This window comes from Tachysurus vachellii, chromosome 5, assembly GCF_030014155.1.
Source record: "Tachysurus vachellii isolate PV-2020 chromosome 5, HZAU_Pvac_v1, whole genome shotgun sequence".
NCBI classification, from domain to species: domain Eukaryota; kingdom Metazoa; phylum Chordata; class Actinopteri; order Siluriformes; family Bagridae; genus Tachysurus; species Tachysurus vachellii.
Window position 1 is genome coordinate 18,330,001 of NC_083464.1, and position 18,211 is coordinate 18,348,211.

The window sequence follows — 18,211 nt, forward strand, 5'->3', positions numbered from 1 at the left end:
AAGGTAACTGAAAATTTAGACGCAAGCTTTTATAGAAACACATTATAGTAATGTAAGGAGGAAGAAGTGAAATCTGTGGTGACTTATAGCTCAGACCACTAAATGCCATTTATGTGTAAACGTCATCAGCTTTCAACCTTGAAGCTTGATTGAAGGTGTAAATATTACATTTAAAGAGCATGGAGAGATAAATTAAATTGATCAGTTACCTACCTTAATTAATCACTATAAAACCTGCTTACAGACCAAAATACTTTTAGAAGTATTTTCCAGTTGAATTTCCCCAAATAATGTATGAATGAAAATGAATGAGAGGAACAGATTTCAATATAATCATATCCTCCTCCTCCTCCTGCTAGTAGTAGGACAACAACAACAAAAGTAAGAATAAGATGAAAATGCCAATCTATAAAACAGATATATCAGGTTTAGTAAGCTTCAGCACATCAGATATGAATCATTCTTAACAATGTGTTCAAAACCTGAAGTCGAGCCAGCATGCATAGAGACTGACCAGAGGAAAGACAATGAAAGTGGATTAAGCTGTTCTCCTCAGCACTTGGTGGTACAACAGGCATATTTTTAGAAAAGAGAGAGAGATTTGATACCACATTAGTGAGTTGGAACCGGAAAGTTAGTCCCTCACTATTAGATTGGTAGAGTTATGTGAGTGGGAAGCCGCCCCATTAGCTCTCACTGGCTTCTGAAAAGGATTGCAGCCCTGGACTTCACTACTGTACACATGAACCCCGAGTCTATAAATAATCACATATAGTACATGGGGTTAAAAAAAAAAAAATACATAACCCATGTCTCTGCTTTTTATTTTCTGTTTTAAAAGCCATTTAACCAGAAAACCAGATCAATTGATTTGTCCCTTGTGGGTCAATGTGATAAAGTCTATATATGAAATCAAATGTTTATCAGTGAAGACTGGTCTGTGAACAATTTGCACTAAAGGCTCTGCTAGAACAGACTGCAGAAATGGAGTCCATTTTAACATCCATAATCCTCCAATAAATAGTAAATTAAACCTAATAGAGCAGTCAATGAGATAATGGATTCCTAAGTCTCCTGGGGTATAAATGAATTTGCCCAGTCAGCTGAAAACTCTCTTTCTATTTGTCTAAAACCTTCAAATTGGTTCTGCCTTGTTTGAATCGCACCCCAAGATTACTCAAAACACATTTCCTCTGATCAATTAAGTACTGAAAAGAAGATGGTAGGAAATGGATCCCACTGGGATACTATAAAGTCACTAAATGTATTGTACACCAAAGCTGTCTTGTAATATTAGAAAATGATAATGCACTGTGTAAACAAATATCATGCAAACAACTCTTTCATGGATGACTGTTCTTTCAGGAACTCTGAAGACTCAGTGGATAGAGGCAGTGAAGAAAAAAATGTGGAAGCGATGTAGACAGAGTAGCCAAAGGGCTTTTCCTTTTCAAATCATGCCCTTCGTCTTCATACTTGAAGACTGACATCAATCATGCACAATTGTGGAGTTGTTCTCAATTGGTTAACTGTTTTAGCTAAATATCACTGTTCTTTGTTCTGACATTTACTGCCTTCAATCATCGGCCACATTCAGCTAGCAGTTATAAATTATAAAGACAGATTTACAGTATTGTGGAACTGCACGATCTGTCTTGGCCACCCAATTTGGAAACAGATGCATGCAGACAGATATGATGTCTGTTAGAAAGACCTTTGATATTGTGTTGTTTTTCAGTCCAGAGTCCTTGAGTGTTGTCTTGTGTCTTAATTTTCTCAGTTACTATCGACCTCAGTGCTTGATGCCTGAATTCAAATATCATATTAAATTTATAATTAAAGACTGATAAATCTTTTTAACATTGAACAATTTATCTTTGGGAAATAAGATCCTACTGAATAAAAGACCTATTATAATTTATGGTTCATACAATTATTTATATTTAATATATTTATAAAAATTAGTATTCTACAAGGCTTGTTAGACCCATTAGACATGCTTACTCTGTACCTATACACTTAATGTACACTTCATTCCATTAACTGAAAGCTGTCAGGTGTGAGCTCCAGTGGCTCACTAGCACCCCTCTATGGACAAAACCTCTACTGGGGAACCTTAGTTGAAAAGAGAAAATAATCATTATTAAAAAAAGAAATGTACTAAACACATACGATTCTTAGATGAACAAAAGTTATTAAATTCATGAATATTAGCACACACACAAACACATAATCACAAAATGAAGCAATGAAGTCCAGAAGATATGCATTACTGTTCCACACCAGGGAAGGTCTAACACGCTGTAATTGAATTTCTCATTGTGCTACAATAATCAATACATGGCTAAACACATTATGCTTAAGGGTGCAACTTGATATGCAATTGTTCTTGCTGAATTATAGCATAAGAGCTGCATAATGGTGAGAACATCCTAGAGTTTTGCTACACACTTTCAACATATAACATATAATGTTCACCACACTTCCCAAAATTAAGGCTAAGAAGTGGGTAATTACTTCCTCAATAACTTGCAAGCGTTCAGTCGCAGGAATCTTTAAATCAATTGTGATCATTACAGCCTTGCATTGAGCTAGAGTAGGTTCATCAAATGGCATGTCAGCAAAGAATTGCGTCTGCATGAGCAAATATGAGAAGACGGGCGAGACTGCTCATTCAAACCAGTTCTGTTGAAAAATTCAGGTCATACAGAACACCCTTACACCCTAACAAAGGCATTAAAGCCCACAATAAATCACTAAAGCTTTACTCTATTTATCACACGTGCACCTATCTGCCTTGCTTAGTACACATTAACCTCAGTTCTGGGTAACTTTACAATACTTTTTGTTTTAATTTTTAATAAGATTAATTTATCAATTGAATTGCAGTCTGTTGCGCAACTGGCTGCAATACACCAGAGTTAACTCTGAAATAACAAAAGGAACTGTACAAAGTGAAATAAATTTCACTTTTTATTTAACCACAGGACTTTTTTTTAAGAAATTATTGTAGAGTTGGTATAAATTCAGAGAAAACTGCTAGGAATAGGGAGGAATGAGTAATCTGTCCCCTCCAAGCACAATATACAATCATGTGAAAAAATTCAAACCCATTAGATATTAAATTCTTTTTTAAAAAATGCCAACATGTCAATTTCTGATCTTGTTTTAATTTGAATCTGTAAATAAAAGTGATGTAATTGCTCATAAGCAACAACATCAACAACAACAACAACAACAAACCTCTTTTCACTTTTCAAACAAAAGAAATCGACAAAATGAGTATTTGAACTGAGGTTAGGACACCCTATGCCCTAATAGCTAGTGTTTCCCCCTTTGGCTGGAAAAACCTCAATGTGACGTTTCTTGTAGCCATCTACCAGTTTCTGACATCAACTTAAAGAAAGTTTCCTCCACTCCTCAATGCAAAATTCTTCACCCCTGAAATATCACACAGCTGAAAGAATTCACCTGCTTCGAATTGAATGGATGTTAATCAGCCCATAGCTTTGGTCCAAGGGGGCATGTTGCGGCTCAGAAGGTTTTTATCATCCATCCAAATGGTTAATCAAAGCTATGGGCTGATTAACCACTGGTAACGTCCATTCAATCGAGTGATACAGTAACATTCAAAGCGGGTGAATTCTTTTAGCTGTGTGATATTTCAGGGGTTTCTTGCATGCACAGTCAGTTTCATATCATATCACAGGATCTCAGTAAGATTTAGATCTGGGCTTTGACTTGACCATTTCAGAATTCTCAATTTTTTACTTTTCAGCAAGTCCATGGTGGATTTACTCTTAGTTGTTGCAAGGTCCAGTTCCACTTTCGCTTACAGTTTTTTTCACAGATGGTCTCACATGTTCCTCAAGCACCTCCTGATACAATGTAGAATTCATAGTGGATTCTATGTTGATGACCTCGACAGGTCCTGCTGCAGCAAAGCTCCAACCATAACACTTTCACCTCAATGTTTCACAGTTGGTATGAGGTTCTCTTGCTAAAATGCTGTATTTGGATTTCATCAAACATATATATAATATCTCTGTTATTGTGTCCAAATAATTCAATTTTAGACTCATCTGTCCAAAGCACATTATCTTGGCCTTTGTCTCTGTGGCCTTTTACAAACTTCAGTCTTTCCCTCATGTTTTTCTTAGACAGTATCCTGTTTCCATGTTTCCTCCTTTCACACCTCCCATGATAATTAAAGTTGTCAATGTTTCTTTCTCACTGTAGATTCATGCACTTTGACATCAACTGTAGCAAGAGCTTGCAGTAGGTCACGTGATGATATTTTAGGGTTTTTTGATGCTTTAAGCATCTTGCAGTTTACTCTTGGGGTGAATTTGCTTGAATGTCCTGTCCTGGTCATGTTAGTAGTTGTTTTAAATGTTCTCCACTTGTAAATGTCTTTTGGACAGTAGAATGGCTGATTACAAATTCATTTGAGATCTTTTTATATTCATTACCAGACTCATAAGCATCAACAATGTTCTTTCTGTAGGCCTTAGAGAGCCCTTTGGATCTCACCATAGTGATAGATCTTACTTTAACATTTAAGAGCAAACCAGACTAAATAACTGATGGTTAAATAAGACAAGACTTCCTCAAAATGTTCTGTAATAATGTTCTAATCATTTGCACATGATGTGATTATACCTGTAGGAAATGTTATAATTACAAGTACAAATAAATGTGTTTTTTTTTCACAAGAAATTAGATTTTATTTTTAAATTTCATGTTACAGATCATTTACAAAAGACATTTCTTTGGTTTTATTTGTTTAGTTATATTAGTTGAATCTTCCAATATTGTTAAAATGAAGATAAAATGCACATATGATTTAAAATATTTATGATTTTTAACTATTTAAAAAAAACAACAGCCTTTCATGGGGTGTCCTTTTTCTCACACAATTGTACATGATTAACTTCAACTGCCCCACATGCAAAACCATGCAAAATAACACACATAACATTACTAATAATATTATACATGCATTTTTTAAGTATTGTATGCAGAATTTAATGTGTCTTTCTGGCTCTTCACCTCACAAACTCTCCCACCAAATCATCATAGATTAGACATTAACTGTCTCTAGCTCTGGGTTTATGTTTGTCAGGCTTTTTTTTATCTAATTAAATGACTAGTTAGGTTCTTCATGTTTTTTCATACATTGCCTTGTGTTATATCTATCATGTTCTGTATGAAAGTATAATGGCTTAAACATTTACTTAAAATCTACACAAACTGGCAAATATAACAGCCTATACAGCTACACGCTCATACAAACATACTATCAGAAAATTATGCAGATACTAGGTCAAGAGCTTCTGATCTAGTATTTAGTTGTTGGTGACAAACAGGCTGGTTTGAGAATTTGTTGATCTTCCAGGATTTTCATGCATAACACTCTCGAGAGTTTACACAAAATGGTTAAAAGAAAGAAAACATCCATTGAGTGTCAGTTCTGTGTGGAAAACTCTTGCTGATAAAAGAGGTTTGAGGAAAATGGCAGAGAGGAAGTCTTTGGTATGTCAAATAACCACTATTTACAACTGTGGTGAGCAGAAAAGCATCTCTTAGACTGCACAATATTTTAATACTTGAGGTTGAGCTAAAACCTGAGCTATAATAGCAGAAGACCATGTCTAGTTCTACGCCTGTCATCCAAGAACAGGAACCTGAGGCTACAGTGGGCACAGACTCATTGAAATGTGACAGATATTCCTGTCTTCAACTGTTCCTAACTAAAGTAGATGGATAGCGTGTATGCTAGAGTACTCTAGTGGCTAGAATGCTTGGAAACAGATACCCAGTGCAAAATCAAATTCAAAGAAGCTGACACAGACACACAGTCACAGTACTGGGTATTGACTAATGCCCTAATATTATATAAAAATGTAAAAATTATGGCACAACATCTTTGAATAATAAAGTATTATCAAATAGAAATTTTATTTTACATGTCTGTAAACAGACTTAAGGTTTTTCTTTTCATTTTGTCTTGTTTTGTATGTTACTAGAGGTAATAAAGGAAATAAATGCACTTTATCACACTGCACTGAAGAAAAGTTAAAGATGAACTTGTAATGATGTGAATGACTATCATTAACAAAATAATATTCTATAAAGCATACAATTAAAGTGAATATCGGAAACAGGAATAACCCTTTATCAAAGTATACCACGGAAATGGTGAGGTGAGCTGTGTATAACTTGCCCTTGAAGGCTGTAAACAGAGGGAATTTTACATCAGTACATAAAATTTATTGCAACAGCTGATAGGTTTGTTGCCTCTAATTGAAGTGTACTTTGTTATATATTTCTTTGAATATTGTAAATGAGCTCATGTTATTACATTCTTTATACACAAACCGGATTTTAGCCTGATGTTATTGGGCCTTAATCAGAGAATAAGACTCTGATTCAGCAACAGATCAGACCAGCACATGCTCAGGGCCTACAGTCTTACCATTAAAAACTACAGAAGAACAGCTGTTTGCCCAGGCAAGAGAGACAGTTTGCACGCTACATGACAGGGAGAAGTCAGGACAGAGATATGTTCCCTCCTATAATGTGAAATATTAAATAAACAAACATGAATTTTTACTCTGAATCACTAATCCCAATCCCATCAGTGATATGACTGTCATATAAAAATATGAAACGTCATTGCCTGAGCAGAGAGTGTCAGACACCACTCATTGATTTGCCATCCTCATATCCGCCAACTCCAACGATAATCACTGTGCCACTGTTGTCATCCCTTCTGTTGATACACTTGTGTTTTTACTGTTTAATCGTGTTTTTCTGTTTAATTGTATTATTATTGGCTGCAGGGTAAAGCAGTGGACAATGTTGCTGCCTCAAACCTCCAGGGTCCCCGATTTGATCCTGAATTCAGGATACTGTCTATGTTGTTCTCCTTATGTCCATGTGGATTTCCAATGATATAAGTACTGTTATTTTTTTTATAATTATGTATGTATGTATGTATTATTACTACTACTACATATGTAATATTTTATTGTTAATAATATTAATTATTATTAACAATAAAATACTGCATATGTAATATTTTATTGTTAATAATATTAATTATTATTAACATTAATATAATAATATTAATAATTAACATTTATATGAACTAATGACAGTGATTATTGTGGTGGCTCGAGTGGTTAAGGCTTTGCTTTGTTGATCAGAGGAGCTTGGTTCAAGCCCCTGCACTGCCAAGCTGCCACAGTTGGGCTCTAGAGCAATACCCTCTGACTCTGTGTTATCATCCCAAGGACAGGAAGTAACACTTTTGATATGCAAAGAAGGAATTTGACTGTGCTGCAATGTATATGTGACAAAATAAAGGCTTCTTCTAATACAATTAATAATATTAGGCAATCTGCAGGTATGTTACACCATTAGCACTAAGTTATAGTCACAGTTTCATATAAACCTATTTTTGTTTGATATATTTGGGCATAAAACGTAGACTTGACATCCCTGGCCACAGGTGGTGCTATTTGTGAAAGGTGCTTGGAGCACATTTTATTATTATTATTATTATTATTATTATTATTATTATTATTATTAAGCTTCATATTGTTTTCTTGGTGCTTTGGCTACTACACGTTTTGCACTACACTAATGAACATACATTACATTATACTAATGAACATACATTACATTATACTAATGAACATACATTACATTACACTAATGAACATACATTACATTACACTAATGAACATCTCACGCCAGTAGACCGGCGTCACATTGAGCAGCAGGTCTAACAGCCTTATCTGGGTGTGTTCGAATAACAACAGTCTGAAATGACGATCAACAGCTCATGTTCCTAGAAACCAGCAGCGGTAGTAACGATTTGTAGATCAGACACATGCGCTTCCGTGTTATGCTCCGCCTCTTCGTGCTGCTCTAAGCCAATCCGATCACTCCTTGTTACAACTCTTCAAGTTCAGGACAAACGGCACGTTTTACGCAACTCCATTCACCAGCGTGGAATAATGGAGGTATGTCCTTTTACTCTTCATACTCACCTGCTAATAAACAGCGCACCATTCTTTGTCTGTTTGCGTCTTTTTGTGCACGTCTCAGTTACTTCATGTCCTTTGCCTGTCGTCTAAATACAACTGAGATTGTGAGGAAATGAATCATTGACTTGTTTGATGTGTTGTTTACATTACATTACATTACTATTAGATTAGTTTTAGTTCCCCTACAATCATGTATCAGTGGTTAAGTTGTTGGACTATTGATAAGAAGGTCATGGGTTTGAATCCCAGGGTCACCAAGCAGCCTTTCCTGGGACCCTGAGCAAGGCCCTTAACACTCTATTAATTTTTCAGCTGTAAAAATAAAACTTGTTTTATTATTAATTTTTAATTATTTTTTTAATTACATTTTAATAAATGTAAGTCACTGTGGACAAGAGTCTGCTAAACGCCATAAATGTGAAATGTGAATCTTTACTGCACAACAATAAAGCTGATCAGTACCTGCGCAAAGTGCACACAGAGTCTGAATGGTCCTCAGAGAGAGATTTAAGTCAATTCAGGAACTTTATTTCACAGCTGATAGACAGTACAGCTACAACAGTGTGACCCTGTATATTACTACATTTTTCTTTTGTTACAAATGTCCTAAAATTGTCGATTAGTAAACAAAAGCGTGTGTTGTGCTTAAACATATTTAGCATATTTTTTGTAATATTTAACTATAAACGCTATACACTGTATAACAGCATTTGTCTTAAATTAAAAAATATAGAGGTAGCAAACATTTAATTTCAGACAGATATTTTTTTTCCTTCAAAATATGTATTTTAATATTACTATTTAAAATACATATTTTAATATTTACATTAAGCGTACTTTTTCTTCTTAGAAATGTATGTATTTAATACAGTTGACCTTTGAAAATGTATGTATTTAATGCATTTTTCATCTGAGATACAATATTTAACCCCATGACCTGACAGCCTGCGGCACGTACACCCTTATCTTTACACGCAGCTTGTTCATGAGCTGCTTATTCAGCAATGAAACCGTGACCTAAATTTAGTGGTCTGTGTTGTTCTACACGTCTCAGTTTATTTTCTACACTTCAACAACATCAATATAACAGATTGTTGGGTCATCGTAGTTTGTGCAGCTAACAAACACGCAAGATTCTCTCTGTTTTTTCCCCCGTGTTTGTTCATTTCTTTCTCCAGATCTCTGTGAAGATGAAGGTGCTGTTGTTCCTGTTTGCTGTGTGTATAAAGTCTGTCACTAGCTACAGCAATGGAAAAGTCAAAGAAGCTTGTCAGGACATGATGCCTGGCCATCATCATCATAGCCCCAGTCCTACATCTTCACCATACACCATCACTGTGGATAAGTCTATATTTCGTCCTGGAGATCAAATTAAAGGTACGTAGATATAGATATCATGTTACGGCTGCTGTATTGTTCAGACTTTGCCTTGATTCCAGGCAAGTAGAACACTTCTGGTGTTGTTATAGGAAACCTATTGAAAACTTTTATGTAAAACTTTTTTATGTAAAACTCTACAGAACTCTACTCTTGTACATTTACATTTAAGGCATTTGCCAGACACCCTCATTCAGGACGACTTACATGTGTATATATAATATACAGCTTTTTCTCCTCATGCACCTTGTTTCTCTGCAGAATTTAAGTTTTGTGCTAATAAAATCAGATAGTAAATTTGTTTAGGATTTTATTTATTACAAGCATTTTTCCTGATGAACATTTATTAAACTGTCATAGATAATTGAATATTCAGCAACATTTAACAAACAATAGTTTTATTTATTTCTTTTTGTTCTTGCTGACTGTGCCTTGTTTACCATTTATTAAGAAATCTGTACAGCAATTGCGTGCATGTAAATGCTGTACAATTGTGTGAAACATAAATATTCATCTTTTCTTTTCACAGTGACTTTATCATTACTGTCTTCAGAGAATAGTTTGCACTTTGAAGGCTTTCTTATAGAAGCTCGAGATGCTGCAAAACTTGACGGTGGATCTGTTGGAACTTTTACTCTTGTTGACTCGTCCATCTCACAGCTACTTTCATGTCACCATAGAGAGGTCAGCAACTTGAGAATGTTATTAAGGGCATGAGGCTATACAGATGACAAGGAAATTATATTTTTTTTAAATTGATGATTAAAAAATTGTATGCTTCTTATGTAAGGGCTCTGCTGTGAGTCACACCAGTGATCACCATAAGACAGAGGTTCAGGTTATCTGGACCGCACCGCAGGATGCCCCACCTAGTGTCCAGTTTCTGTGAGTTTCCACTTTACAGTGCATATCTCTGTTTCTTACAAGTTTACTGAGCGATGAGTTGATGTATATATTGTGTGAATTTCAGAGCAACTGTGGTTCAGAAATATGAGTTGTTCTGGGTGAAGATTCCAAGTCCTGTATTGTCTCGAAATGGTGCACTTCCTACATCATTATCTCCTCAGACCACCAGAGCTTCTATGCCTCTGCCCCACCCGGTGAGTCCTGCTGCACCAAGTTTAGTCTGATTTCTGTAATAAGCTTTATTGGGTTGTGAAAACCTGCTATAATAAAGCAACTTTTTAATATAATGGCATGCTCTTATTTTTAAAAATGCCTATATATGATTGTTTGTTCTGTCCTAAACATGTTTGAGCCTGCATAGGTTTGCTGACAAGGCTGAAATTAAAGTAATTATGGTCAGAGTTATACACAGACAAATCCAAACAAATTATGTGTTTGGGAACTGCATGTTTTTCTGCTTAAGCTGCCTTAAGCTGATGTATTCACTTATCAGGGTGGTATATTACGTGTGAAACCCTACACTACACACACCTCCTCCTGTGGCGTCTCATTAACACTGTGATGTGCGATGCTTGTGTTTGTCAGGCACATTTGTATTGTATTCTTTAACCGGATTCCCTTAAACAATATTTGCATATTTCTATAAAAGAGCGTTCATTTTGCAGTGAACTCCCAGAGAAATTATAGACATTTAATGTAGCGCAAAATAATGACATTTGATGTGTTGCATGTTAACAGATGCCAATATTCAAAATGTGTGTTTAAAATATTAGAGCAAAATCACTTTAAACATCTAATTCTGGTAATCTGTTATCTGTCTTTGCTGATACCTGAAAAAGATATTTGCTCTTTTCTATTAAACAAAGAATTTTGTAATTTGCAAGTTTGAAAACTTGACAAATCTAATCATGTCAGCAATGAAGAATCTGCTAAATGTAGTAACATTTCTCCTCATCTGACTCTGTCGCAGTTCACTTCAGAAGGCTGTGGAGATACAAAGACTTGCCTGCGAGATCCAGAAGGCTGCAATCCTGAAATTGATGCACTCTGTTACTTCCTGTCCTTCAGAAAAGTGGAACAGGGGGTAAAGTTTGAGCTCAGCGGGCCGGCTGCGGGCTACGTCTCCTTCGCCTTATCAACAGATCAATGGATGGTAGTGAAACATGTTCTTGTACAAAGCACGATTTGTTAGTTGTTGTGAAATTGTGTTCTGTAAATGTATCTATGTCTGTTTTTAGGGGACTGATGATGTCTACCTGTGTATCAGTGACACCGACCGTGTCGGCATCAGCGCTGCTTATGTTGAGGGAAGGACACATCCAGTGACGGCTTCAGAGGTTCTCATCTTCCTCAGCTCAGTCAGATTGCAATGTAGACTACATGATTATAGGAGTGATTGAGAGATCATATTTACACAACCTTTCTGCTTACCTGAAAGACTGGCGAAACTCAGCACATACTTACCTTAGTATTATTACACTGTGCCAGAGACGAAGTCAGCAACAACATAGTGGAATCATTTTCCTGTAAAGCTTTTAATAAGAAACAAACAGGTTTTAATGTCTAATCACTTGCACTAAATAATGATGGTGTTAGAAAAGCCTGAGTATACTGAAAACTCATGATATTAGAGTAATTAATAATACTGTAATATTCATCATTTCTATATTTCCTTACTTATCTTTAAAAAAAAATGAATGGAAGCTCAATTTTATATGCAGAGAAGAAAACCTGAGTCATTTAAAGAGAGAGACAAAAAAAACCCCACTCATTTCTTCTTCTCTATGAGCTATTCCTTTTAAAAGACTCTTAACACCGTGTCATATTTCAGTCTTTGAATCAGTCTTTAAAACAGTCGTCTGTAAGTAATATTTCGGACAGAAAGACTTCTCTCTGATCTTTGCCCTCTTGCTGCTCTAGAATGTTTTGAGAGAGACAGCATGGCGGCTGGCTGATGGGGTCATTCAGTGCAGTTTTTACAGAAACATCCACATCCCCACCGCTACTCAAGACAGATTTGACCTGGATCAGATGTACTACCTGTTCATGGCTCATGGTCGAGCAGAGAACGGTGAACTGTTATTTTATAAAACAGTCTTCTGAATCCAGTATGTTGTACACAGGTAATATTTTTGCATTTGTTTAATGATTCACCTTTCATCTGTTCATTGTAGGGAGAACCCATAGACATGACCGACAGCCCCTTATATCAGCAAAGAAAGTACTTATTACTGGTCCTCCAGAGGATCTGACCGGCTCTCGTGCTCCCTTACTCATCAAATTCCATGGTGAGAGTGAACAGAATGTCTGGAACTGTAATGCATCTTATAAAAACATTATTACTCCTAAATTAGTAGATCTGACCATGTTTCTTTTTGTTTATAGCTGCATTCATGCTCGTTGGCTGGATGATGACCGTCAGCACTGGAGTAATTATAGCCAGATACTTTAAACCTGACTGGCCTGAAACAACTGTATTTGGACAGAGAGTATGGTTTCAGGTAAGAAAGAAAAAACTGAAATGAAGACATGAAAATTATTGCTATTCATAACAGATGCTAAAGTCTTAACTTTGTCTCTACAGTTTCACAGAGGTCTTATGTTGCTCACAGTGCTTCTGACATGCATCGGCTTCATAATGCCTTTTATATACAGAAGAGGCTGGAGCAAGGTACCACACACACACACACACACACACACACAGTCTGTCTGTGTGACTAATGCTTATCTGGGTGTCATGTTTTTCTCATCCCCCACCACCAAATGTATACCCATATGACTGGTCATTATGACTAAATGTGTCACACTGTCACATGTCTGTCTGTACAGAATACATATTGGGGGAGAAATGAAACACTGGAAAATTAAGATTATTAATATTACCACATAGTGGAATTTTCCATTTTATCCTCACATTGCTATTAGATACATTCAGACAATATGTATTTATTTATTTATTTATTTTTTTACTTTTCAACTTATGCATTTCCTTAGTATAATATTTTTTTATCTGTATCTGATAGCAATAAAAAGTGTTGATGGTTCACAGTTCCATCTGTGTTTCCTGTTGGTTCTCTACTTTCCTTACGGCCACTATAAATTACCCACAGTGAACATCTGAAAACTGGGGTTACATTTTATTAACTAGCATGGCTGCAGTGTTACCAACAGAGGTCATTCTTTCCCCATTGTTGCAGGCTGTCTATCCTTTTCAAAAATCACCTGGCAACACTACACTCTAGTTTGTGATTCATTAAGAGCTGTTCCAGCTCCACTGTGTGGAAATGGATGCGTAGGAGTAAAAAAAGGTTAGCAATAATCATGTCCTGCATGTGTTTTCCTAAGCGTGCCGGTTCACACCCTTACTTCGGCTGTACTGTCATGGCTCTGGCTGTTATCCAACCTATCATGGCTCTGTTAAGACCTGCTCCAGATTCCTCCAGGTAAAACAGGGCTAGTACTTACTAAATCCTGTCTTTTGGCAAGGGCAGTTAATGTATTCTTTAGAACAAATTTCATATCATTTTTGAATCCCTCCCAGTGCCAGGTATCCAATTCTAGGTATCTGAATATATCCATGAATGTTTTTAATTCCCAATTTATTATATAGCTACCACTGATCATTTTCTCAAGTGCACATTCAGGTTGTTCTGTAGAGACGGGTGTCGGAAAAAAATCCAGACATCACTACAGAGAGTCACTGCAGATTTATACGAATTAACTGATCACCTTTATACTGAGATGAAACATTTCTATTCTCAAATCAATAGTGTTTTTTTAGTAGCGGTCCCTGTACAATAATGGACATGGCTGAATCACAGACATTGAGCATTGTACCATTTGGGGTTCAATTATCAGCATGTAAAATGGCCAGTGATTGTACAGCAAGGAAGATTTACCCGACTGTCAATTTTGTGTGTAATTTAGCTATGAAGACATATTCTGTTTCTGCTGTTATTGTGCATTCTTCATTTACTGTTTGCTTTATATTTGTTTTTCAGAAGATATATTTTTAACTGGCTCCACTTGGGCACAGGAACTGCAGCCCAGGTGCTCGCTGGTAAGCAATACTCATTACTGCTGTTATAAAAGAACTGTCAATATTTCAGTCTGAGGGGGACCTGTTGCACTTTTTTTTCCTTTCTTTCTTTTTTCTTTTTTTCTTTTTTTCTTATTTTATAGGTCATGGTTGTAATATGACGGAATAAGATTTATCTAAATAAAAGTAGGTATGATAAGTTGTACACACGTTTTTGTACTGTCCAAAAATGCCCATGTGCAAATGGTCTGTAATAATATTTAGTATAATAGACATACATGAAATGGACATTCATATTAACATGCACCTTACCTCTTGATTTTAGTCGTGGCTGTCTTCTTGGGCATCCATCAGCAGGCTTTGCTACTCCCTGCCCCCTGGACCACAGGGCTACTGTCTGCATGTGTGGTCTGGTTTGTGTTGGCAGACCTGGCACTAGAGGTGCATAGGAGGGGGCTTTTTCCTATAGGTCAGTGTACTTAACACAACCTTTTACAATTAAAATCTAAAATGAATATCTTTCTGCGTATAGCTTTTAGCATGCTCCTTCTTTTTGAATGGCCTTTTTGCCATGCAGAGCAATAATTTGGGTCATGGAGGTGATTAAAGCCATTATGCATGTAGGAAGAAAATCAATACAACTGTCAGATTGTATTGTAAAAGGCTTTTCGGGTACATTGTTGGAAGTTGCTGCTCAGAATACTAATGTCTAATGTTCAACAACATCTGGCCAGAACAATTTGTGTTGGCAAATTATATGCAAATTATTATACAGGATATAACGAATGCCTCAGCAAAGTACAGTACGGTTTCTAATTTAATCTCACATAGTTAAATCTAACATGATGTTCTTATATTTTAGGAAACATTTTCAGAAACTTTCAGGTCTACACAGAAAATCTCCAAACAGAAGACAAGGAGGGGATTCTGTTTGTTCAGACTGAGAATGAGAGCAAGGTGAAGCACACAACAGTTTTTATTTCCTTTGCAAATTATATCCATGCATGAAGTGGGGTTTAGTGCCAGTGTTCAATAATCCAGAATAGTCTGAATCCATTTCACGTTCTTGCTACTGCTCATGTTTTAAATTATTAAATTATTTGGCAATTATTTTTTTTCTCTCAGCAAAATATCATCCAAGTGTTAAATTGACAGTGAAAGCCTAAATCTGTGATCAGAATAAAGTTTCCTAGCATTTCATAATTGTCTTATATTCTAGAGCAAGGTCTCAAAATGCAAGCCATCCTCACTAAAGCGAATAAATAATGCCTCTAAACATTGTCCAATTTTAGAAGCATTAAAGGTCATTACATGGGGAATAAATAACAAAATAGATAACATAATAATCATATTTAAAATATACAAGATCGCATTGAAGAAAATGCATAACACCCATGCTAATTCTGTTACTGAAAGTAAATATACAATAGTTTACATTGTTATTACATTATTATTACATTCAATAGATTATTAAATGGACTATCCACCTTGCTCAGTTAGATCGATCAGAAGTTTCATGATTCATCAGCCATTGATTCTTCTTCTATAATGCTTGAGTAATGCATGATTGGTGGAGACAGCGCAAGAAATCTGAGACACTCCTCAATACAGAATCTCTCTACATTCTACAAGGTCCTGTTTATACTACTGTAGATGCCCCTCTTCACCTCACCCACAGGCTTTAATGGAGTTTATAGGTGCAGGACTGAGGTGGCCACAGCAAATGCTTGATTCTGGGCCCTTGATTAGAACAACAAAAAAGTACTTGCCCGGTTATGGCGAGATCTCAGGTTAAAATCCTGTTGTTGATCTGCTTCTCTGGGTGGAAACTCTGTTAGTCATAGCAACACTGACCAAAAGGACGTCCAATGTCCTGCTGGAAGAATCCATCATAACCTACAGTAGTTGTATCTTCTTGATTGAAGCAGTCAGATTTTCATTTAAAATCATCTGCTACTTCATTATTCCCACCATAAAAAAGATTCACAGGGCCTTTGGATGAAACAGCTAATAGAGCCTTGCTATATACCATACTAACAGTGTGAGGAATATTTTTTTTCTCCTTCTAAACATTCATCTTGAGTATTTGTCTCCAAAACGATCTACAATTGTCTTCTCTCACAATAGTTCTGGTTCCAGTTAAATTTCTAGTAGCATAAGCAAATTCCGAGTGTTTGCATTTGTAGTACATATTGTTCTGTTAATCATTTTCTTTAACACAATTAACCACAGACACTTTTTTCTTCCAGGGGTCTTCTTTTAAAAAGATTGTTTTGGCAGTCTACCTTTGTGGAAACCTTTGTTTTCTGGCTTTTCTTCTGGCCGCCATCAGTGAAGTATGATGAAAAAGAATGACAAACAATGTGCCTTTCTGAAGTCTGCTGTTGTGCTCAGTTACTGTTTAAGAAGCTGAAGAGGCCTTATGTGAGCTTGTTCTTACTGTGATTCACACTGGATAACTTGATCAACCCTTTTAAAGCAACATTTCAACAGAACTCGGTTACCCAAGTAAACTGGATGCTTATGTGCCAAGAATTTAATACACAGTTTAGATTATTGTCACGAGGCAAAAGAACAGAACATCACATTGTTTTAGTTTTTGTGCTTGAATCTGAACTGTCAAGATGCAAAGGTTTTAGCTTAAATGATTACTGACTGATCTGTATGCAGAACATCCAAACAGAAATGTGTTAAATGTGCTGAAGGAACAGAGAGTGAAGCTCAACATCCATCCTGCTTATTATGATTTTATGCAATCTCAAGTTTTATATAGGTGTCTGAAATACTTGATAATGAATACATACAGATTTATATGAAATTAAAGGTATTATAAAAACTAAATACTAATTGTTGCATTTGTAAATTAGGAGAAATTTTGATTGTATTATTTTTTGTATTTTATGTACCACGTTTCATGCTACTTTAAAAAGAACACTGCAGAATCAAATATGATGGAATAATTCAGATGTTGTGTATGTTTGCATTGAATGAAAGCATGTAATGTTATTCTGTATTAGTGAATTTATATCAAACGGAAACTGGTGCATCCAAGTTGGGGTCACTGAATTTGTAATGTGATTCTGTTAAATGCAAACAAAATGTATAATAATAATGTGTCATTTTATAATTACATCCAAATATATAAAATGGATGCAATTCATTTAATAATAATGAAAATTGTTTGATTATTATTACATTTAATTCAGGTTACAGTTCCTTAATTGTCTTGTCTGAAAAGATGCCATGCTAATCAAAGTTGTCTTTTACACTATATTATTGTTTTGCATGATAATGGTTTTTAGGTAAAAACAATCCAATATTCTTGCTATATTTTGCAAGGTTTGCCCATAATCTAAGCAGCACATTGGCACTATCTGGGACATTGGCAATATCTGTTCAGAATTGAAGCAACTTTCTAATTGCTACTGAACTTAGTAGCAATCATTCAATGGATTAATCTACATTTACAGCATTTGGCAAACAGCCTTATCTAAAGCAACTTTTAATTCAATTTTATTTTATTTTACCCCCCCCTTCTTATTTTATACATCTGAGCAATTAAGGGTTAAGGGCTTCGCTCAGGTTTCCAGAGTTAGCAGCTTAGTGGACCTGGAATTTGAACTTTCAGATCAGTAGTCCTATACCTTAACCATTGGCTACGTAATCCTCCATAAACTTTGTAATCATATTCACTGTGACAATCAAGATTTCACTGTGTCTGTCTTATCAATTTTGTCTACAAATCTTGTATAACGATGCATTTTGTGTGTGAACAGATGATGTAATTTATGTACAAATTAAAAGGAATCCACCCACCTAATGGCTTTGGCTT

At 35.7% G+C, this 18,211-nt stretch overlaps 1 protein-coding gene across 1 annotated transcript; it reads left to right on the forward strand.

The window, feature by feature from the left end:
• Nucleotides 1-7,885: 7,885 nt before the first annotated feature.
• frrs1b (ferric-chelate reductase 1b) lies at nucleotides 7,886-18,199 on the forward strand. Its single transcript, XM_060870148.1, has 16 exons — nucleotides 7,886-8,033; nucleotides 9,236-9,434; nucleotides 9,964-10,118; nucleotides 10,225-10,319; nucleotides 10,405-10,534; nucleotides 11,311-11,493; nucleotides 11,579-11,677; nucleotides 12,261-12,411; nucleotides 12,515-12,628; nucleotides 12,726-12,841; nucleotides 12,925-13,011; nucleotides 13,686-13,783; nucleotides 14,342-14,400; nucleotides 14,705-14,848; nucleotides 15,242-15,336; nucleotides 16,629-18,199. The coding sequence occupies exons 1-16, from the start codon at nucleotides 8,028-8,030 to the stop codon at nucleotides 16,719-16,721; spliced, it is 1,824 nt and encodes a 607-aa protein (XP_060726131.1). The 5' UTR covers nucleotides 7,886-8,027; the 3' UTR covers nucleotides 16,722-18,199.
• The last annotated feature ends 12 nt before the right edge of the window (nucleotides 18,200-18,211 follow it).

Bases quoted from the DNA above. Each gene is read 5' to 3' on its own strand.
- frrs1b (XM_060870148.1), top strand. The intron at 11,494-11,578 runs GTAGTGAAACAT...GTCTGTTTTTAG, and splicing joins TATCAACAGATCAATGGATG to GGGACTGATGATGTCTACCT. The intron at 12,412-12,514 runs GTGAACTGTTAT...TGTTCATTGTAG, and splicing joins TCATGGTCGAGCAGAGAACG to GGAGAACCCATAGACATGAC.